The 24,995-nt window shown below is 35.5% G+C and overlaps 1 protein-coding gene across 2 annotated transcripts in view; it reads right to left on the bottom strand.

Moving 5' to 3' along the window:
- The window catches only part of LOC114615522 (leucyl-cystinyl aminopeptidase), a 39,476-nt gene extending 14,682 nt beyond the window's left edge, over window positions 1–24,794 (bottom strand). Inside the window, exons 1-10 of one of the 2 annotated variants that reach the window (XM_028761210.1) lie at window positions 23,958–24,794; window positions 19,352–19,490; window positions 18,093–18,224; window positions 14,190–14,310; window positions 13,426–13,580; window positions 12,195–12,308; window positions 10,357–10,488; window positions 4,522–4,653; window positions 1,574–1,734; window positions 1,281–1,369 (exon numbers count right to left, since the gene is read on the bottom strand). In XM_028761210.1, the coding sequence (XP_028617043.1) occupies window positions 1,281–1,369; window positions 1,574–1,734; window positions 4,522–4,653; window positions 10,357–10,488; window positions 12,195–12,308; window positions 13,426–13,580; window positions 14,190–14,310; window positions 18,093–18,224; window positions 19,352–19,490; window positions 23,958–24,775 (1,993 nt within the window). In that variant the 5' untranslated portion in view covers window positions 24,776–24,794. The remainder of the gene's footprint in view (window positions 1–1,280; window positions 1,370–1,573; window positions 1,735–4,521; window positions 4,654–10,356; window positions 10,489–12,194; window positions 12,309–13,425; window positions 13,581–14,189; window positions 14,311–18,092; window positions 18,225–19,351; window positions 19,491–23,957) is intronic. The other variant, XM_028761211.1, reaches the window with a different exon arrangement.
- Between the last annotated feature and the right edge of the window lie 201 nt (window positions 24,795–24,995).

Below are 24,995 nucleotides of genomic sequence, written 5' to 3'. Positions count from 1 at the left end.
ACATATATTTTTAAAAGGCAAGATATGGAAATCATATGTACATAATGATTTCAAGTAGAAAAATTGTAAAATGATAGGCAAGCACTAAAGGTTCTTTAGTAAGGACATTAGTAATGATGTCTAACATGATCTTAACACATGCCAGATATTATTTTAGGTGCTTCATATAAATAAACTCTAAGAATCCTTATCACACTCCTATTTTAGAGTAGGTGCAAGGAGGCTAAACACCCCATCTAAAATCTAGTTAAATGGAAATGGGAGAGCCATGGTGTGAACCAGACAACTGGGCTTTACACACCCATCAAAATGTAGATTTGAAAACAGATCCAAATTTAAGCAAGAACATTCCCTTTTTCATAAATCTAAAGTATTCATTGCTGATTCACACATAATCCAAGAGTCTTATGTTCTTTTAGGATGTTAATTAAAAGGACATATATGCAGGTATCACAGATGTATTTCACAAATGGTTAGAAATTACATTTCAATAGTTTTTTTATGGATTCCTTATGGTTAAATAGATACAGATCAACTACCAATTTTCTGAAAAGTTTGGGGCTAGAAGTGTTTCAAATCTGGAACACTGTAGATTTTCTACCATTTGTACAGATTTTACTAATAGAACATTTGTAATCTGGAAATCTTAACCCTAAAATGGTCTAAAAATTTGAACTACTCTGAATGTTATAATGAAGCTCATATAGGGATACTCAGCCTGTATCACTGTCATGATTTATTCCTTGTTATCATACTTCCTTGGGCCGTTTTTCATTACTAAAGAATGTCTATGTCTACAAGATATGTTGTAACATGCATTTACTGTAAATTTAGGTCATGAATCAACTTTTATTATACATATAAATAATCTATAAAATGCTTGTTAAAATGCATTGGCTCCAAGACAGACTTTGAAAGTAGATAATAACATTTTAAGCAACTGCTCTGGTTCTTTTACTTATTTTAAAACATAAAATATTTATCTAAGACCTAAAAATAAAACATTGCCAAAATATTCCTTAAAATTTCTTTAACCTTTTTTAAATTTAAATTTATTATTATCTTTTTTACTTACTCACTTTACTAACCTCATTTCTTACAACTAAAAGCCAATTCTATACATATAAAGAGTTAACCTTATTGTAGTCAAATGTTGGACGATTATTTATGACATTAGATCAGAGAATGTACATACTGGAAAATATAATCTATTATCTACTCTATGTTAAAATTACACTATTAGTAATTTTTTATCAGAAAGGTACTAATTATAGTCACACCTGATTTCTTGTCCAGTAGTGAAACTGATCGGTATTCTGAATAGTTTCTTCCATCAGTGACATAGGATATTGGAATATGCCAAAGGTGGCTGCAGAAGGAAAAGATTGGAGGTTAGCTTTCTTCCTGTTATTTAGATGTGGTTTCAGACAGTGACTGGAAACTGAAAGCTTCCAAACTCCTTTTAGAGAGGGAAGACCTCATCAGGTTTCACAAGAAGGATGGTATAAAACATGTAAAATTCTTATGCCTGAAGTTGGAAACAAGACAAGCTGGGAAGAAAAATGGATGATACCTTGTATCTGAAGCCTGAATTTCTGGTTGCATGCTTAGAAAAAATCTTTCTTGTTGTAGAAGAAGCTCAGTCCCCTTCCTCTGGACAGTCACTAATGGGAATCCTTTCTGTAGGGTCCAGGTTTTCATCATTTTCTTTACATCTAGAGTTTTGTCTGTGACCTATTAAATTAAGAAGAATTAATTTCTTAATTCTCTTTTGTTGTTGTTGTTTGTTTGTTTGTTTTTCGAGACAGGGTTTCTCTGTATAGCCCTGGCTGTCCTGGAACTCACTCTGTAGACCAGGCTGGCCTGGAACTCAGAAATCCGCCTGCCTCTGCCTCCCAAGTGCTGGGATTAAAGGCATGTGCCACCACCACTCGGCTAATTTCTTAATTCTTAAAGATAAAATTAATATAAAAGTTTTAGTCTACTTTGCTTGTACCTTTTCCTTTTTCCTTAATCTAGTCCATAGAATTGATACTGAGTTGAGTTTACACTTTTTATCACACTAAATAAGGAGCTGCTTAAGCAAACTAGCTTGGAATGTGAGGAGGAGTTTCAGCATGAACGATACCATGCTGAAAAGCAGCAGGTGCACTACCAACCTGCAGAGTTTAACATCAGAATTCACAGAGGGTAGAAGTGAACTTTTGAGCTACAGCACCTCCACTTCACAAAGATGCAATGGGTGATATGTATTCTAGGATGGAAGCATTGTAACTCAGTCCTGAGAAGCAGCAAGTCTATACTCTTCTTTATTCCCTACTCTGCGTCTTCACTGTCTTTTAAGTATACAGTCTTGGAGGGTGGGGGGGGGAGGTGCTAAAGGGTGATAGATAATGTCAGCAGCAGCTACAAAGAACTCTGCTCCCTCAACTGACTCTCTTAGAGAAAAACAGTAAACTCTTTTTGGTGATCATAGATCTAATTTCCCCAAACATATATACACATTTCCTGCAAAATCTAAAATCTAATGTCACAGATTATTTTAGATACTCTAAAAGCTCATTCCCTCCAAGACATCTGGTATCAATGATCAAAAAGTAGTTCATGATAAATGATCTCTTTAAAGCAAGAAGGTTATATTTTTGATTTAGCTTACTTTCCTGGATTACTCATAGATGTGAATTCAAGCCACCACATCATCATAAAACCTGAACTATTACATCACCAAGGCAGGTTCTACCTCAATCACTACAAGCTGTTTAAAGTATAGAAGTATGAAACAATGTTTCCCAGTTTCATTGAGGTATTAATCTTTTCTTTCTCATGGCTACAACCTATTTATTTCAGATCCAGTGGCTGGGAAGAAAAGCAAGATACTTTGAGAAGTTTAAAGCAGTAATCTGAAAAAATGAGACTAGTGTATAGTTTGATATGGATGCTGAAAAAAACTGAGAATGTTAGAAAATAGGTTGGGATGGAACAACAACATTATTTGCAGTGAGTGATGAAGGCAGGCATATGTTCCATATGTCAGGATATGTGTGATGGGAACCAAATGAGCAATGGCTCTTGATTGAAGTGTCAATATATGACTGGAGGGAAGATAATACAGAAACTAGTGTTAGGAAATAAAAATTATTTTCTTCTCCATAGCATAAATCAGTAGGAAAGTTCTATCTTTTGGGAGAAAAGTTAATACTAGAAAACAATATCATTCAGAGTGGGTGATGAGATCCAAAGTAAGGGCTTCTGACCCAGCATCCATAAGATTGAAACTATGTTGTGTTTTGTATGTGGTTTTGCTGAAGGAGATGACATGAACTTTTATTAGGTCTTCAGCTCTATCTGTGATCTTGCAGAGAACAAAGAACCACCAATTTAGATCAGAGTAACAAGCTTAAAAACCTAAAGGATTGTGCAGCCAACATATATGCATAGGCAAGCTGGCCTCATACACTGCACTGAAGAAGAGCTTCTAATTACACTGCTGGTTATAAAATGGCAGTGTAACAAAAACCAAGAGACAAAACAATTCAAAGACAGTATGGAACTTATAGCAGTATATTCCCCCCACCCCCACCCCACTACATTTAACAATAAACTCGGTAATTTGAGAGGCGCTAATGTAGGAGGAGCAAAGGAGAGGAAGAGGAGAAAGAAGAGGAAGAGCTAGGAGGAGAGGAAAGATGTAACAGCCATGGAGAACCATGCATAGGTCCAGGATGGTCCTGGGTAACGATTTATATCTTAAGGTTAGATATTGGGAAACAACTCTAACTGTGTGGGCAAATTGTTAATTGAGCATTTCTAAGTATATAAAGCCTTTGGATAATAATTAAGCTTTAGAGTTTCATTTCTACCAGGGACCGATTGGATGGCAGCTATTGTCTGGGGGCTCAGCCAAGCTTTGTGGAGACAGCGTGGTAGACTGGCAGAGCCATCTCATGGGTGCCAGGGCCAGTGCTTCTGGCCAGCCTGAGCCAGTGGCCTGAGCTGAGCATCGGTAGGAGCACGCTGCTGCTCATGGTCTCAGGCCTTGTCTAGTTGGAAACATGGTGGCCCCATAAAACAAGCTAGATTGGGCCACACCGTTTTAAATTTTAACTGCAACAGGAACTTATGGTGATCATCTTGTGATATATCACTGAGAGGGATCAGGGCTCTCAAATCAAGAGATTCATAGGGCTCTATATAGAACCATTAATTGAAAATAGAAAAACTAGAAAAGGTAACTACGTCAAAATAAGTTTTTTTGCAAAAAGTATCAAAAATATATAATATTCATTACTATTGAGGAGAAAATTTTTCCTTACTTAGCAAACTATGAATGTAGATTCAGGTACAGGATGATATGAACATCCATGGCCAGATATACTTTTTTAATACAACAAACAGTATTTTCATTTCTTGACTTTGATAACAAATACTTACATGCTAAGTTCTATCTTCTCTCTCTTAAATAACTTTCATTGGTACCATTTCTGTATGTGTTAACTGAACTGAATTATCCACATTACTCACCTCATTGAAGCTGTCCCAGAGATCATCACTTTGAATAGCTGCATAGCTGTGGTTGTGCAGGTAAAGAATGATAGCATGCCGAAACACATCTTCACTAAGGTAACTTTTCAACATCAACAAGAGAGATGCTCCCTGTTCAAAATATTGAGAAAGAGAGAAGAAAATACCAGGCTATTATAGAATACAGAATCAAGAATCTAAGATTGAAAATATATTATTTCTAAAATATATGATTTTATATATACACCATAGTACATTATTAGTCTTCCATGTACACAGATGTAGACTATATTTAAATATAATTATTTAAAGATATAAACATTAGAAAAGGGAGTTAGGTTCCTATGTACATTAAATTGGCCATGAGCCATTCTTTGTGGCCTTTCAGTGTACTTTGCTGTTTTCATGTCAGCACTGAAACAGTCAGCATGTGTGTATTTTTAATAGAAAAATGACAAATTTTCTATGGCATCTCTTTCCTCATCTCCGATGCATAAAGTGCTAACTGCACCCATGAGCATACAATGAGGAAACACAATCAGTTAGCAGAGCTTTGCAAATCTCTCTGGTGTCAGTAATTACATTCTAATTTTAGTCTCCCATGTTACTGAGACTATCAAGATCTTTCTTCTTCTAAAGAAATGTATTATATTAATAAATGTACAGATGAACAAGCAAACACTAAGACTCCAAACTGAACTTGCAAGTATTCAAGCAATAATATACTCCCTCACACACACATCGCATTTCTAATCAGGAAACAACTACCTGTTTGGTGTCATTTCTTATTTGCAAGAGAAATCAGGTTGCTCTATTAGCAACTGATACTATTTTCTATATCTGGCATATGTTATATTTTCTATACTTAAGGCTAGTTAAGTGACCAATTCAAAGATGCAACTACAAAAACAGTGCCTACTACATACAATGCCTAGAAGCACTAAACACAATGTTTGAGTGAATTTCAGTTGTGATAAAAATGTAGTAGCAATATCAAGCCATCAAGATTATCAGCATAGATAAATTTAATAGCCATTACACTCATTTTTTTACTCTATAGCAGTATTTATTCTATAAATGTAAACATTCTTTTTCTCAACAGTCCCTTCTTTTCTCCTACATGATCAACTTTCTCCTTCTCCTCTATAATACTCCCATTAAACGTTCTCTCATACCGCCCCTCGTGTGTGTGTGTGTGTGTGTGTGTGTGTGTGTGTGTGTGTGTGTATGTGTATGTGTATGTGTGTTATTGACTCTTTTCATACCTCCTTTAGTTATCACACTAGTTCTTTCTTCTCATTTGTAGTAAAACTCTTCAGAATCATTGGCATTTTCTCTCTTCCTATGTTCTTTTGAACCACAAACTAACCATTATCTACCAGCAATGTCATAACAAAGGTCCCTAGTGAATCTCCCTGGTGCCAGATCCATCTCAGTTCTTTTACTCACCTTATCAATAATGCACCAATAGCAGTTAATATGATTAATTACCTTCTCCTGTTTGAAACTCTTTATGCACACAGCCTTGGGATAGTGTTCTGATTTATCTTATCTTTCCAATGACTAAAGTTTGGCATGCCCTGCCATTTAATCCTTGGACCTCTCTTTTTCTCTACCTAAATTTGCTTTCTAGTTGTTTTCTACTGGCTTTAACCCCCTGATTTACATATACTTAGATTTTTTTTCCTGAATTCCAGACTCATATTCAGCTGCCCACTTGGTATCTCCACTGGTATATCTAATATACATTTCACTCTTAAAAAACTCAGTTTTTTCTTTGTCCCATATCTACTTATCTACTTAACCAGTAGCCTTCTCCATTTTAGTAAGTGACAATTCTAACTTCCAGTTGTTAAGAGAAAATTGTTTTTATCATGTGTGTGTGCACACATGGGCACAGGTGCATGCCCAGGTGGTGGATAAGTGTAGGCTAGAAGATAGCTTTCAGGAGATGCTTCTCTCCTTCCATGATGTGGATGCCAGGAATAGAACTCATGTCTAGCTAGCCCCCAGAAAATAAAGCTGCTAATATTATGCTTGACTCTACTCATACATTCTACATATAATCTACCAGCATATACCAACTGGATAATTTTTGTATACTCTCCAAGTCTAACCATATCTCATTATTATAGTTCATCCATGACAACTACTTAAACAGTTATCTTGACTCCATGTGCTGTTAAACACTGGGCATAATTTTTAAAACATTAAGACATGTCATGCTACTTCACCTAGAATAAAACATCCTTACCATATATTACACTTCATAATGATTTCACTCCATGATTCTGTTGATGTCATCTACTTTTCATTACTTATTCTACTCTGCTACTTACTTATTCTGCTCCTACCTTATGCTTGAACATGAAAAGCATTCTGTCATCTTAAGTTATGTGGGACTTGCTAACTTCAGTCCCAGGCTTGATCCAGCACTAAAAGGATTCACAAATTCAGCTGATAGGCATACTTACAATTATAATCTATGACAATGAAAAGATTCAAGGAAAAATCAGCTGAGGGGCAGTTACAAAGTTTAAAAGCCAGACAGCCTTCAATTTTCCTCAGCATTTTCCCAGAATACAGGATGTACTTCTTTCCTTTAGCAAGTTGTAATAGTGTATGGAATACTGTTAACTAGGGTAACTGTTAAAAGAAGTTTGGCAATCAAATTTTGTTTGGTTTTGTTTTGTTTTGCCTAGGCATAAAGGGTGAGCATAGAAGTATCCTCTTTTCTGTACATACCCAAATTCCACAGCTCCCAAAGAACAGAAGACACTCAGTATAACTACATTTTTGGTATAATTTTGACAGAGTAAATCAATTTGATCATAAACACTACAAATGCCCCTAAACCTGGCCTGCCAGATGCCAGCCAAGGAATAGGTTTGTAGGTAGACTACCAAAGGGTAGTTGTTCTGACATTGTGATATTAACTTTTTTCTGCACATGAGGTCTATAGTTTAATTAGCTCTGCCTAAAATATTTGTCTCTGGGAACCCATAGGCTTCATTCTCAATGGCATTACAAATATTGCCTCCTCACAGTGGCCTCCCTAACTATGCTATATGAAATGGCATTTTCTTTGTTACTCTCATTTCTCTTCTTTATTTCATCTAATACGGCACCTGGGTTTTTTTGTCTTGAACAAAGAAATGGATACTCCACAGAAACACTGTCAAGTTTGTCTCCTGAAGAACCTCCAGAGTTTACAACAGAGACTGGCACATGGTACTTTTCAAAACTAGCCAATGAATGAACCCTCACAAGGCAGCCTGCATCAGTGGCTTGGTGATTATGAAGAACAAATGGAATATATCTGTCAAATACACTTCCCCAGTCATTGTTTTTTCTTGCACAAAATACTGGAATTATTCATTCTGTGTGATGTGGGATATTCATCAAATTTCCAATAGTAAAATAAGTAGTTACCATATTGTCAGGGGTTAAGTATGCTACTGAAATCTCATAATCAGAAATTATGAATTCTGGGTTTAGATGGATGATTGGTGTCAGAATTTTGTTACTAACACATCTTGAAATAGCAAATTTGTTTACCCTTTCTATAGCACAGAAACATGTTTAAAATTTTTCCTTACTGACCATTCAAGTATGGTCTATAAAAAAATCACTATAGTAAATAACTGGAATACAGTAGCTTCCTTATTCAGAGGGGATAATTTCCAAGACCCTAGGAGATCATACAGCACAAAACTTTACATATGCAATGCTTTCCCCTATAATACAGTTTAATAAATTAATTAAGTAAATAGAGTATTAATAATTCCTAATAATAAGATAAACAATTGTAACAATATACTATAATAAGCCATGTAAATGTAGTCTCTTTCAAAATATTTTACTATAGTGCAGATCTTAGCAAGAGAGGACGATGATTTTCTTTTCTTATAAAGTTAAGAACTTTGACTTAGTCACTTAAAGGAACCACTTTATACCTTTGCTTTGGCAACTACATAACTCTTGTACATTAAGGATCATTAATAAATAAAAGATATTTGACCACAAGCCCTAATTGAGCCAGTTAATCTGGTAATTGAGATGAATGGATAGGTTGCATATACAACATGATTACACTGGAGAAATGGTTGGCTTATGCCTGCACAGGACAGTATGAGCTTTTCCTATTATTCTGAATGACATGTAGTATAAAATTTATGGACTGATTATTTCTGGACTTTTCCTTTTAGTGTTTTTCCTAAGGTGCCTAATAATAGTTTACAGAAGCCAGAAAGAAAAACTGCAGATAAGGAAAAATTAGTGTGTGTGTATATTCAAATTAAAATCCTGATTTGTTATTAAAAATACTATTATTTACTTCATCAGTCTTTAATCTGGAAAACAGTTCTGCCTCTCCTTTATGTCTGACCCTGTCACTAACTCACTTTAGTTTTAGATCTGTTCTCTTCCCCTTGTTATGACCATTTGCTGCAAACGTTCACTAGTGCATGTCTAGTTGTCAGTGCCATGTCCCATTTGTGCTCTCAGAATCCACTTTGTAAACTGAATTCAATTTAAATTTTCTAAATATGAAGTTTAATCAAGTCATCCTTATGTTAAAAAAAAAAATCATAGATTTCTTATGGTACTTAGGACCTCCTGTAGCTGGGGCTCATGTGCCGGGAGCCAACCTGACTCCATTTTGAAAGAATAGTAGTTTTAGGTTTTGTTTTTCCTCAGCTATCAACTCCTGAGAAAGCAGATGGCCAGTGGTCACTGCGCCCTAAGGAAAGTGGTTGCTGCACCCTGAGCCAGACAAAAACATCAGGGCTGCAAGATATCCCCCATGGCAGAACGCACAGTTTCTGTGAAATTCCCTGCCTGCATAAATTGCCTGAGAAAATACAGCTCAATGGACCTTGATCAGAAAACTTGACTTGGTCTCGTTCTTTGCGTCTCCTGTCCCTTACATTCTCTACCCCTTTCTCTTAGGGTACCCTAAGGTCGGGGACTCATGCTTCCTTCCTTACCTTGCTAACCCTGGTCCCATCTCTGAATAAGCCCCAGCCATCAGAACTCCTGGTTCTTCCCTTCAAAGTGCACTGGTCCACCTCTGCCCTCCCCTCTTCCCTGTGCTCTTTGGATTCTGTCTTCAGCATGCATACATATTTCATAGTATTTCAGCACACACAGCCTTTCTTGCTCGTCCACATGTATTTACTCCTAAATTTGAGCTTTTTGATAGTATGGGATCTATCCTTGCACTTAATGTACTTTTTTCGCTATCTAGCACAGGGATTTACATTCCAAGTACTCGGACAACCAAACATAAGAGACTAATCAGCTTTAACATCATCCTTCTGACAGCATCCATTCATGTTAACACCAGTATCATACTTGCTCTGTTCTCCAACCTGCTCAGATCCTAACAGAGCTTCTACTTTCCATCCACTGCCCTGGTGTCTATACTTTACATCCTGAAGGGTAATTGTCAACTACTAAAAATAACTTTTTTTTCTTAATTTTCTTGGTGATCTAGAAAACACCTCAATTCTAAGTACCATAACAAAGGGCTAAGGATGCTCTTCTGAGCACACATTCTGTGTACAGATCCATGGAGAAAACTAACTTTGAAAGATGAATTATCACAGGATCTGCTTCAGTGCCTGAATACTAGTCACACTGATTAAGAGGGAGACAGAAACACAAACGTTAAGACAAAACTTTAAATAGATTTACATGTTTAAAATCTAAACAGTTAAACTTCAATAGGATACCCAAAGGCAACACTTATTCAGTCTTTAACACAAATCACACTGTTTGTTGACCTACAAAATGAATTCTATTAAAAGTACATTTCTTTGTGCACAGTGATACCTTAAAATAGGAAAGAGAATCAAACATTTCTTCTATTTGTTCAGAAGACTGAACAGATGATGATATTGGATGAGACGAGTTCAAGGAATCTTTCCTCATGGTTTTAAATCGAGCATCTAAGAAGTCTTCATACTAGCAAAAAAAAAATAAAGCAGTAGGAAGTCATGACCAATATAAAGGCACTTATAGCATTTATTTGAATTAAACAAATTGCTACAGAATGAAAAAAACCTGGCTCACTAAACTGCAGCATATAAACAATTGAAAGTAAACTGTATGCATTTTCTTACACTTAAAACTGTACTTAGAACTGAGGGATGTGACAATTAGCATTCCGAAGAAAAAGCATAACTGTAAAATTGAAGATCTGCGATTATCAGAAGCAAATTCCAAATCTGAATACCCAGATAAATATTCAACAAAGGTTAAAGTAGATTTTTAAAATAGAAATTGAAACTTAGAGCAGAAACTTGGTCCTTACTTTGATTTTTCTATTAAAACAATATACAATTCTTAGTTAAGGTTACTTAAAATAAAAATACAACTCTTATTCTGAAAGCATTGAGAGCTCAGCCAAGAGTGTCCCTAGAATGAATGTTAGAATTTAAAGTGTTCTGAGCACCCCCAAGTGGTAAAACTGTGTATTTCATTGCTTGATTAAGTAGCACACATAATTTAAACTACTTATCTCAACTAAAAATTACTTGCAGTTGTAATCAAGCTCTATATACAGAAATGTCAAACCGGAAACTCTCAAGAATACTTCTTGTAAGTACCTAAAAAATGTATGTAGGGAGTCTAACAGCAAGTCACAAAATTTCAGGGTTGAAGACATTACTTTGTGGGAGACTGTTCTATAGTTTGAGGGGCTCACATTTCATGCTTCCCTTCAGCTACCTAATAATATTCAAATTAGCTCAGCAATACCTATCAAATTATGGCTTACTATGTCTGAAAATCCTTGAGTACTGGAAATATCTTCAAGCTCTACTGACACACTCACAGCACAATGCCTATCTATAACAGGATGGTATTCAAGTCTTTGAAACAAATATGTGCTTTGTATATAGCAATAGCAATTTTTTAAAAGATCTATTTATTTTACATATATGAGTACACTGTTGCTGTCTTCAGAGACATCAGAAGAGGGTATCAGATCCCATTATAGATAGTTGTGAGCTGTGTACTGGGAATTGAACTCAGGACCTCTGGAAGAGCAGTCAGTGCTCTTAACTGCTGAGCCATCTCTCCAGCCCTTGTTTTTTTATTTAAGAAACTTACGTTATTTAAGAACTGTTTAGAGTATATACTCAGTGACAATATAAGAAGCAGTATTGAGGTCAGTCTTTATTTCTTTTCTTTTTATACAAGGATTTTAAAATTACTTTCCAACTTTATTTAAATTCCTTCAAACAAAATGACCATATCTAATAAAATATAATAGTTAAAACATTCATCCTAAAGTAAAAAATAATCATTTTAATGTTCAATGGAATATATCAATATGCAAGAGTGGGTTTCATTGTTAAGTCTCCAGAATTAATTAATTAATTAATTAATTAATTTCAAGACAGGATTTCTCTGTATAGCCCTGGCTGTCCTGGAACTCATTCTGTAGACCAGGCTGGCCTCAAACTCAGAAATCTGTCTGCCCCTGCCTCCCAAGAGCTGGGATTAAAGGCGTGCACCACCACTGCCCGGCTAAGCCTCCAGAATTATTGATTTTACTATAGCTTTTAAACATTTTTCATTATCTCTAATTTGTAGAAAATCAGGGTAAATATTAACTTAAAATGTGTTTATTCCCTCCTCATAAGACAAAGAAACACAGTACTTACACTGTTGAGCTCTTTGAATATTTTTTCCACAGAGAAATATTCCATGAAAGTGGCAAATCCTTCATTCAGCCACAGGTCATTCCACCACTTCATTGTAACCAGATTACCAAACCACTATAAGAGAGACAAACCAGTAACCAACAGGACATGGATAGTCTCAGGAATTTCTTAATTGAATGCAGTATCAGGCTAACTGAAGATAATCAAATTAAAATATCTTAAACCAAAGTATACTCAGAGTAATTAAAGTCTTACAAAAGTTATACAAACTATCCCAAAAGTAAAGGATTTTAAAAGTTGTATAAACTGATTTTAGAAGTAAAATAAAAACTTCAACATTTTACCTTAACTGAATGGGAAAAAAGTAGCAAAGACTATATTTATTTATTAAAATATGCACAAATGTTTAATATGCTATATACATCATGCTATACAGGTAATGAAATTTTTAAGCTGATTCATTAAAGTGAAACTCCTTAGATAATGAAATTATCTGATCTAATATCAAGTTGGTAAGATTATTTTCCATTATATATATAATCATCTATGAGAAGTAAAGATTTTCCTGTTGCCAGAGGGTCTGGATTTCATGTTTTTCTTTCATTACCTGAGTTCAAAACACTGATTCTGACCAAAATTTGAATAATATTCCTATAGAAACCTGGTATGTGTGTGTCCTTGTGAATGCGTGTGCACACACACATATACACACATACACACACACACACACAAAGCCAGAGAAATCTTTCAATGGTTTATTATATATGGTAGTAAAAAGAAGGAAAAAAGTGAGAGACCTTCCTAAATAACATATGTTCAAAATAGTTTCATGTATGGAAAGATGGCTCAGGATTAGCACTTGCTCTACATCCCTAAGTACCTGAATTTGGATCTCAGCACCCATGTAACAAGCCACAACAAACTGTCTGCAATCCCAGTTTTACAGACATACAAACAGGCAAATCACTGGTATCATAGCTGTATGAGTTTCAACAAGTCATTTCATAAAGCTAAGTCAAAATTCATCTACCTGTAAAATGGGATTATCACCCACCTTAGAATGTTTATGAGATGAGACAATGGACGTGAAACGACTTAAAGGTGAAATCCTTCCCTTTGTCATTTTATATAACAGCAATACTAAAACCGCAGAATAGTAATATGCTTACTAACATACAGGTATTTACTTAAACTCTAGGGAGTGAGATATAATGGTACTGGTTGGTGATACCTGATGTGCCAGTTCGTGAGCAATGATTTTAGTGACCAGTTTTCTATCTGCTACTGAAGAAGTGGCATTGTCATACAGAAGGGTCTCTTCTCGGAATGTAAGCAGGCCCCAATTTTCCATTGCTCCAGCTTCAAAGTCAGGAATGGCCACCAAATCTGGACATGACAAGACAGAAGAGATCAACTTCTCATCTAAGTAACTCCCTAAGTCTCTGCCCAAAAGGTCTTTCATGATCCTTAACACGCTGAATCTTCCTTTTCCTCTGTCTAAATGCTCTCTGTACCTGGATATCGGGTGAAGAAGACCTAATCAGCAATTCCACTGTCCCCTAACAATGATAAAACCAGCCCATTTCCTTCACACTGAATCAGATTAGAGTGAGCAAGACAAAGTCCAGTCAGAGACCCACTATGTTCTTCAAAACCAGTGTCACACTAAACAAAACCTAAATCTCCCTGTCATGGGCTCCCAGTATATACTTTTATCATCTGAATCAGAAATTTCTTGGAAGTTAGAATTTCTCAAACTCCAAATAGAGCCTTAAGCAAATTTCGACAACCCCATAAACTTTTAAGTTATCTAAGTAATTTTAAGTCTAAGTTCAGATGTATAGATTGTAAATAAATGTTAACAAATAAAATTTTTACAGCATTAAAATTTTCTTTTTAAAAAATCTGGCAAAGGCTTTTTTAAAAAAAATCATTTATGATGCAAATCTTTGTTATAAATTGCAATAAAAATCAAAGAAACTATTTAATTCTTACCCAATTTCTTAAGTGGGTATTGAATTTCAAAGTAATTTTGATAAAACTCAAGGAGCTTTACAGTTGTGTCCAAGGCATGTTGAACTTGACCAATTTTTTCTGGTACAGCATATACAGAAACCTAAAGAGAAACATAATCCATGGTGTAATGGCAGGTAAAATTAATATGATATGCCACTCAGCTGAGCACTGTTAGGACCAGCGAATCCTCATAATTCTTCCACCCACACAGAACAAGTCATTCATATCTATACTTACACAAAAGAATTACTTAATGTTTTAATTTTTTAAAGCTTTCCCCAGTATCCCATACTATAGCACATCTCAGAGCAAATTATAAGCACTGTCACTAATGTAATGATACACTCTTACACTCCTGTAACTGACAAGTGGTCTTGCTTATGAACTGTGAAGATGAGTTATATGTAGCATAAAACTAAGGTGTTAATCCTTTTGGTACCTGTTATTGTGCCTGTTATTCAATCAACACTAACTACATACTCATAAATAAATATTAACTTCAGTTGTTGGCTTGCTTTGATGGATCATGTAATATAAGAAACAATCATATATCATGAGATACCCTCACTATGATTCAGGTCTCACCTTGCCAATTCACTTCAGGCTATACACTCAGAAAGAAATCATATAGAATTACACAGATTGCTTATAACTACAGCTATAAAGATTCCTGGTTACTCACAGCAAAGGGTTCTTTATGACTGAGGAATAGAGCATTTGGTAGGTTTAACCTGTTTGTGCCAACAAAAGCAGGCCCAAACCTTATCACCTGCATGAAAAGCAGTAATAGAGCCTGAAGGATCTAAAGGACACACTGGCCTTCCAAATAAGATTAACTGAACACATTACAAAAAGCATAAGTTCCTAACATAAGAAAGTGTTGAGTTTCTTCCTAATGACTGATTAGATACACTAGTAGGAAATGAAATCAAATGTGCAAAGTATACCAGGATGCTTGAAAGACACTTAGGATATGTCCTGACTAGTTTTATGTCAATTTGACACAATCCAGAGTTAACAGATAGGAGGAAACCACCATTGAGAAAATGCTGCCATAAGATTCAGCTTTAAGACATTTCCTTGACGGTGGAGGATGGTGGAGGGCCCAGCCCATGGTGAGTGGTGCTATTCTTGGGCTGGTGGTCTTAGGTTCTACGAGAAAGTAGGCTGAGCAAAGTCATAGAACCAACCCATTAAGCAGCACCCCTTCATGGCTTCTGTATCAACTCCTGTTTCCAGGATCCTGCCCTGTTTGAGTTCCTGTCCTGGCCTCCTTCAGTGATAAACAGTGCTGTAGAAGTGTAAGACAGATAAGATAAACTCTTTCCTACCCAAGCTAAGTTACAGCAATAGTAAGCCCTAACTAAGACAGAATAGAAATTACTTTAGAAACTTTGAACAAAAACATGTTTGTGAATAAATTAAAATTACAGCTATACTGATAGTACTGTTGAGGGTTCTAGTTAAGTTCTACATGTCAGATGTAGTACTCATACCTGACTAATTAAACAGATTCTATCATCTAGTCCATCTATAAAAAAAAAACAAATGTAGGAAGCAAGGAAACAAAATAGAAACCTCAAGAGAAGCATGAAGCAGCATTTTTCAAAACCGGCCTATAATTTTCCAAGTAATTCTGACATTTTTAAGAAGGGAAGAAAAAAAAACCTTTTTTTTTCCAGACCAAATGGATCTTTCACCTTCTACGAAAGAAAAAAGAAATATTTATGGAACAACAACAACAAAAATTAAGTATTGAACCTTTGGGTGTGGCTAGTGTCCAGTGAACTGGACTATACTCCTAAGTCTTCTTTTTATTTTGAGACTTTGATATGAAAGCAGACTTCATTAATAAACAAGGCATATATAGTAATCTACAGTCATCAATAAAAATCAGTTTATTGGTCAATTCTCTTTATTCCTGAACCTTGTTAAACAGACCTACTATTATTATAAAATAGAAAGTGGATTTCAACATCTTAAACAAAAATCCTTCACAACCTTTCAAGTTTTAGACTCTTGCAATACCTACACAAGTTACTGGTGTCAGCAATATATAGAGGTGGAGAGAAAAACTGTCTCCTACTGGCTCTGTGACCCTAGGTTAGTCACTTACCCTCTCAGAGACACTCTCATCAGTGATAAAGGACTAAGGTTACCACCGTCATTCTATAAAATAAGATGTTTATAAATGAGTCCCTAGCACAGCTGCTAACACAAAGCATATTCTTATTCGTTTCCTAATTTAAAAAGGAGAAAAATAGTAAAACTATTGTTTATTCATGCTAAAAAAAATTTACTACTAGGTAGTACTAAAAATGAGATTATCTTTCTTGGTATGCAAGACAACTATAGACAATATAGTTATTTATTGAAAAAAGAAATGTGTACTTTATTTATGCATATATGTATATATAATATATGTGGACATGTAGATGGTTTTTCTTTTCTATGTCTGCATATAATATCATAGTACTGGAAAATGAGGTATATAGGGGATTAAAACAAAGTCTCTTCAAGAGATTAGAACTAGTAATTGTGAAGAGGTGATTCCTTGTTAGGCTATGCTACTGCCTAATATGGATGAATAAAACCTCTGCCTATCCACCCAAAAAAGTTATATGAAACTCCTTTCTTTTTTTTTTTTTTTTTTTTTTTTAAATTTTTATTTATTTATTATATGTAAGTACACTGTAGCTGTCTTCAGACACCCCACAAGAGGGCATCAGATATCATTGCAGATGGTTGTTAGCCACCATGTGGTTGCTGGGATTTGAACTCGTGACCTCTGGAAGTGCAGTCAGTGCTCTTAACCACTGAGCCATCTCGCCAGCCCCCATGAAACTCCTTTCTTAAACATCAACTATACATAAGGGTGGATTATATATGTGATAATAAATTATGACACTAAGAGAGATGGAAGAATTCACACTAAAACAACTGAAAAACAGCTGAGCCTATAGAAAAAGATCTCAGATATCAAAATGATGAATTTTAATGTATTCCTACTGACAATACTGAGCTAACATAGCAGATGAGGGGACAGGTTTGGAAAGGTGCGTAAAAAGGAAGTAAGTACTTAAAAAGAAACTGTTGTGTATTGTCAGTGTATCTCTACTATAAATAAAAATTCAAATCAAACAACTATTTACACATAGATACAAAGAAAAACAAAAAAGCATCATTAAATTATAAATTATGAAGAAATGGAAATAAATTAGGCCATTAAACAATTGTATTCATTCTCTTTGAAAAACTCAACTAGGACTTCTCTTTTATCTTCTGTTTTCAGGGATTGAAACTAGAGCCTTACACATGCTCAAAAAAACACTGCTGATCTGTAGCCCAGCACCTAAACTTTTTTTAGAGTATTCATCTCAATTTTACCACCAATCCAGTATTATAACCACAGTTACACAAATTACTGTAACTCCTGAAGTACAGCAGGCAGAGAATCTTACATTTTATTTTAGTTTAAATTTAAAGAGCTATATAAGGTTACTGACCATCATATTCCACAGTACAGTTCTGGAAATGTCAGTATGTCATCTTACTGTAATTCTCACAAAATAGAAAACTTGAAAACTATTGGCTTTCATATATCAAATGAACAGTAGTAAGTATGAGTTAAGTGAGAGTGGTACTTCTGGTATAAAATATTAGAATCTCATCTAAAAGCTTGTATTCATAAGGCAACCACCAAGAACCACCACCATCCATATATATATATATATACATACATACATACATACATACATATATACATATATGTGTGTGTGTGTTATACACATACACACACACACACACACACATATATATGTATGCATACACACACACACACAGAGACAGACAGGCTTTCAGACAATTAGAACACCATCATACCAGAGTTCCATTTACATCCTGACTCAGGTTCCTCATCTCCCCTACAATGACAGCAACAAGGTATGTGCTCATTTTTACACTTTCAGAAAACTCATCTTGAATAAGTCCTTCTTCTGCAGGGACCGATGACTTCTAAAGTAAAAAAGAAAGAAAGATGATAGTTCTATAATTAAAGGAATCAATGACAAATATACTGAGAAACTAAAAATTCATGTAAGTAACAATTATATATTTTAATCTTTCAACACAAACTTCTAGAGAGTATAGATGTTTCAGTTTCTTCTACTTGATCAAGAGGACAGAGTATGAGAACCTCCACATGACTTTCAATATATGTAAGTTACCTGTAGCAGTTGTTCTGTCTCTTTTATAGCAAAACTCAAATCCTTCCCCACCTCCATAACCTGAGAATCACTGACCTCAAGAAGGAACTGTAGCTAAGACACCCCCTGACAGGACCTAGTGCTCCATGGAGGACCCCAGGAAAACTTTTAGTGGAATCAAAAGCATTAAGTCACTAGAGAACTCTGCAACAGACAGAAGATGAAGAAATGCCAGGAAATCTCAACATTTCCCAAACATGAATCAAGTTTTGCTTTGGGTTACTGTAGAAGCAGATGCCCACTTCTTTAAGAGATGGACCGAGGTGAAGAGTCGCTCATGCTGAAAGCTCATGCTGTCTGATGTCTATGGGGGTAGATTGTATTGCCTGCTGCCTGTGGCTACTCTTCACCTCTAGCCATAGAGGTTCTAAGAACACATAGGCTGCACAAAGCCATTCAGGCAGACACAAAAAACTCCTCTGCTTGGTGTTACCCCTACTACCTCCCATGCAACTAACATTCAAGATAGAGGCTCCTGTTCTTGTTTATTTCCACACAACAATAATCCAAAGTTTCCTTTGCCAAAACACTAAGAATGATCATAATTCCATAGTCTCAACAATGCTTACAAGAGCAAATTCATTATATTGCAAGTAACTTGGGCTTGTACTAGTTCATAGTGCTAATATTTTGCAGTGCAAAAAGATACTTTACACCTCCTACCCATGCATTCTAAGTCCTGCAGGGTCTTTTCCTTCCTCAAGTATTCCTCAGACTGACAAAGTACTTTTCTTTCCATTTTTATTTAACTATTTGAGAAAGAATATATACACGTATGTTTCTAAGTATTCCTACTAGGAGTACAGTAAAGAGGAATCCAACTGTTCTCAGAGATTAAGAGATCTATCCAAATATTTCACCTTCATGTCCCAGTACCTTAGGCATATTTGATAATGCAGTATGGTGCTCATTCCTTGTGATCTTGATGATAAATGTGGCCTTAAATGCTGGCTCATCAAAACAAGGAAAAGCAGATCTTGCTGCCAGAGGTTCAAACTGAGTTGCTGCAAAGTACCTAAAAACAAATGCAAATTCAGTCCAATAGTTAGAGTGCCTACTAGACAGGGCATCCTACCAAGTACTAGGGCTATGAAGAAAAATACAACTCCAGTCTTTAAAAGACCCACTATTAACTAAGGGGGCAGGGAAAACAGAGGTCTAGAGGGGACAGAATCTTCTAGCAGGCTTCAAATTATATTCGTAACAGTGGAAGCACATTAGTGGGATCAAATGGCATGACATAAATTCTGGAGTTGAAGACACTGTAAAGAAACAGTACACGGCCTGAACGGGTCCTTGAATTTCAAGCACAGAATTGAAGAATACACTTGAGAAAGATGGCAGCATAAGGAAAGAAGGCATTTATGTGTTTATAAGCTGGAGCAGCTGCTGAGTGTGGTGGGATTCACAAACATAGCCGCTTGAGTTTCCGACAGAAGTCCATAGGCAGGATTGTCATTAGTTGCTACTAAACATCTGGGTTAGCAACCCTGAATCTCAAATCTACAATATGCACATTCATGAAAATAGAAAAAAAAAAACAGTTGTTCTTTAATAGTTATTCTGCTTTCCTTTATCTTCTTTTCAGAGATGAACAGAAATGGTTTTCCCTTTTGCACCATGACAGCAGCAGTTAAGACTATAATGCATACAAAGGTCTTGTATGTGAAAAGCACAAATAGAAGCAAGGGCTAACAGTAGATTTTCAGTCAGGAGAAAAGTGATCTCCATGTAGAAGACTATACAAGCAGAGTAACAGGGCAAAAGTCCTCCCTCATACCAGTTTCCATACCATCCACAGGTACTCTGGTCACAGCAACCCCTCTGCTTCTCAGTCCTTAGACTCCACTTTTAGAAGATAAGCAGAAAAGAGAGAATTGAATTTGGGATCTACACTTATTAACCACATGACCCTGTCAAGTCTGTAACCTATATCTCAGGCTTTTTTTTTTTTTTAATGTTATATATTAAGGCTGAGACAGGTTTCCCTGCACCAAGCCCAGTGTTTTGTCAGAATCCAGGAAAACATTACAATAAAACCAAACGAAACGTTGGTATACTACCTAGGTGGTTCTACATTGATGCATATTACTAGTACTAGGTAACTACAATTCTCTCCCACACCTAAAATCATTGTCTTTCCTGATAAGCATAGGCCCTGATAAATAAAGGCAGAGTGAACTTCTTCTGATAACATGCTATTTCTAATGTTCATTCCTTTTATTCATCCCCTGCCAACATTTTCACCTAGTAAACAGAATAGGAAAAACTCTAATTATATTCCTATTACTCACATTAGAGAGGCCTATTTAAAGACAAAAATTATATCATAATGTTCTTCTCTTTGTTTGAGACCAAATCATAAATAGCCAAAATTGGCCTCATATTCACTGTGTATACACACACACACACCTTGACCCCCTTGATCCTCCTGCCTCTACCTCCCAAATGCTGGGATTACCAATGCATTCTATCATGCCTGAGTATAGATCCTAATATTCTAAGTCAAAATAAGCAAACAATATAATTATCTCATACAAGTCTATGAGAAGGCTACAATTACAATGTCTTTTCAATTACAATTACAATGTCTTTTCAATTCTGAACTTGATACCTATTCTTTCCTTGTGACTATGCTGGCGCTCAGAAACACTTGCTAAGCATGTCCTCAAGTCAGGACAGGAATTAGCTGGGAGGTGAGTAAGAGAATCCTAAGCACTGGCAAAAAAAAAAAAGTGCAAATGAGAAGAAGTATGAACCGGGGAAGTAGTTCAACACAATGGAAAGATTTAAGATCTCTCTCTGCTTCCTGCCAGCCCTGCCAGACTATTATTACTTTATGCACTTTTGTCCTTGGCTATTATGAATATATTAGCATTTCTTAGTGAGTTTGTCAGGGTAGAATACTAAAGAAACAGCAGTTTCTAGTACTTCAGTTCCCAACAAGTACTGGCTACTGTTATGCTTAGTTGTAGGAAATAGAGAGTTCAACACGATAGGAGAATAAGGGCTGTGAGAGAAAACAAAGGGTCATATTATGAAGATCATCAAAATGTTAGACATTAAGAACTGTAAAATGTCTGCTCACCAAAGGCGACCATGAACACCTCTATTAGAGGAAACAAGTGCAAAGATAAAAATAAGCATAGGTTATGTCGGTAGCAGTGTGGAAAGTAGGTAAGGTTTCCTGACCACAAGCAGGGTCTCTTCAAAGCATATGACATTTACAGACATTGTGATTTTCCAGGCAACATGAGCATTGATGCTTTAGTGGTAATAGCTGCCTTTTAAGCAACAAGAAATGAATCCTTCTAATTACTTTTATCAGTTTAAATATTTGTTCTAATTATAGCGGGTCTAATATAAGTTTCCAGCAAAATAAAGCCAAAGTGAAAAACATACAGCATTGCTTAGGATTAATAGTTTTCAGACATTCTGAAGGTAAAAATGATCTAAACTTGTATCTACTTTCAAGATAGACAATCATGTGGGGACTTCACTTTAACAGGCAGGTAAATGAACTTATTTCTGTTCATTCTAAACTTTCAGCTTAAGATACTATTTTCTCTATTTCTTAGTTTCAAGGATCCATATTTTTCTAACATAACTCAAGCCAGCCCATGCCAATAATTTACACATCTATACTAAAAATCACTGGATTCTACACAGTATTCATTTATCCCATTATGTAGCACTAGGTCCAAATATTTCAAGGAATAATCAGATTAGACAAGATAACTCTGGGGCTTCTCTTAGAGTTCTGCTTGCAATATTACATCACTGTTTTTATTTGTTTACTTGTCTATTTATTTGGTTTTTCATGACAGGGTTTCTGTGTGTAGCCCTTGGTGATCCTAGAACTCTAAGTCATTGTTTCATTATATGAGCAGTGTATGTGTATGTGTGTCTGTCTATCTGTCTATATGTATGTATGTATGTTTATCTATCATTTCTCTATCTATATATGTGGATCATTCTACATATAAAATGTGTAATGCAAATAGGGTGTTAAATACTGTATTTCCTAGGGATAACAAAGATTACAACCCAAAAATTAAAGCTAAAAACTTTAGCTGCCATATCAATCACAGATTTTTGTTCAATTTTAGATAATCATTCAACAGCTAAAACATACAGACAGTATGCTATTTGTTTAAAAGGTATATATAAAGAAAAATAGTCATTTATCTGGCATTTGTAGTAAGCAGAGGTTACTAAAATATAACCAAATGTTTCAAATTCAAACTACCAGTGTAAAACTTGATGTAAAAAAAGAAAATTAGAGCAGCTTTTGATGATTCTTAATTCCTAGCAGAGGGCTGCAACTTTATACTCATCAATTCATTTAGTATTTGAATGTTTTTGGATGACTGAGAAAGAAACAGAATAATTTTTTCTATTATTTGACAAAAGCAAAACTGTTCCCCTCCCCCTTTGCCTTTTTGCTTTTTCAAGACTGGGGTTTCTCTGTATAACAGAGAACTGTCCCAGAACTCACTTTATAAACCAGGTTGGCCTTCAACTCATAGAGATCTGCCTGCCTCTGCCTCCTGAGTGCTAGGATTAAAGATGTGTGCTTCCATGCTGGCTGAAAACACGCATTCTATAGCTAATTAAATGTCTCTTGGGTGGAGAGAAAAGAACTAATGTATTGTTTTTGTGTTCAGTTAGTGAAATTACTCTTAAAAATATATTTCTTTCAATGAATTGAAAATTTAAAAAAATCTCTAAAACACTGAACATAACAACAATATGTTAATATATACTAGCAAAATGGTAAGAATTAATAATTCTTAAACTGGTCTACAGAATATTATGAGAGTACTATGTAAGAATGCTGTACTAACATAAAGCTCATATAAATGGTCTTTGTCCACAGAGGAGAGCTAACATGACCATAATAATGTGCACTTTCAGAAAACTCATTTATGATACAACTACGAAGATTAAACAACAAAGTGTGATCCAAACAGGCTGTGGAATACTCTTATATTTTGTTTCTCTCTTTGTTTTTTTTGTTTGTTTGTTTGTTTGGGTTTTTTTGTTTCGTTTTTGAGATGGACTCTTTCCTATACTCTTAGAGATTCTGCACTCAAACTGACATATTAAAAAGTAAACCAGTAAAGATTAAGGACATTAAGAATGATATACATAGGCATATTTCATTCTTTCTCCAACTCACTAAATACCCCCTTAAATCCTGCCTGCAAGCAGATTAACCGACTCCCCTCACTTCTTACAGCTTCATGGAAGGATGACAATTAATATTCATCTCATAAAATATAAAAAGCTCAAAAGAAGTATATTCTTCCATATTACCACTCTACTTTGTATATAACTTCCTAAATTTAAAACCTCTGTGCTTTTATTTAACTCAAATTAAATTTAAAATATCTATGGTGTGGACAAAGGGACTTATTTGCATTGTAGAAGTTACATGCAGAAGAGCAGAGAACAAGAATCATTTCAGAGTTTTACATACTTTTTCACATTACTTTTATCTGTGTAGGTGATGCCATAAAATCCATAATAAGAGTTAGATATATTTGCTGAATACTCTATCTTCAAGGTATAATTGTGTCCTGTTAGAAGGGTTTCAGGAGCAACAACGGCGATTTGCTCATGATATGGATATTCCAGGATTTCAACTTGTGTTTCTTGACTTGAAACTGCTGACATAAATGTCACTCTTGAAATATTATGTCCTGTGCTATGGAGAATGATATCCCGTGTGTCTTGAAGAGCCTGAAGTGAAATTGTCACAGAACCCCTGAATGTCATTGAGGTTAGGTTTGGATGTAGGCTAAGTTCATAGCGTTGAGGAATAATGGCAGTGGGAAGCCTAATTTGCGCCCATGGAAACACTTTCCCGTTTGTAGCAAATGGCTGAATGAGTTCTGCTGACTGGTTTATTTTGTGGCAGCCTTCTTTGGTAAAGGTACATCTAGGCAGTAGATAAATCACCATGATTACAGAGACAGCAACCACAATGACAAAAACACAGATCACTAAGGTCCTGGCAGAGGGTACTGAACAAGTCCCATCTGGACTCTGCCTGTAGCCTGCTGCACTGTTCCGAAGGCCCGAGCTCCTGTTCATGAAGGACATGCCTAGCAGCTTTGCAGATGACTCATAGTCCTCTTCATCCTCATCCATCTCATGCTCACCAAGACCTCGCACCAGTAGCCTCGAACCTCGGGGCTCATATTCAACTTCATCAGGTTCCAGAGGATGTAAACAAGGCTCTTTGGCTAAATCTACCACATCTGGTTCTTCTTCAAACATGCTGTTTTCAATCATATTCCTTGGAAGCTGAAGTCGATCTAAAAAATTAAGACATAAAGATAAGACAGAAGTAGGGGAGAGGGAAACACCAAATTTAGTATATTTTTAATCACTTGAGTTTTTTTTTTTAAACACTAAGACTTATTTCCATTTTAATGCTATTTGAATTAAATAAAGGCTTCATGGTATTCTTGAATTATCCATTATAAACGCAAGTATATATTTTAAAAAAGCA

The sequence above is a fragment of the Grammomys surdaster genome, unplaced genomic scaffold, assembly GCF_004785775.1.
Source record: "Grammomys surdaster isolate TR1022 unplaced genomic scaffold, NIH_TR_1.0 126818, whole genome shotgun sequence".
NCBI lineage: Eukaryota > Metazoa > Chordata > Mammalia > Rodentia > Muridae > Grammomys > Grammomys surdaster.
This window is presented reverse-complemented; position numbering and strand designations above follow the sequence as displayed.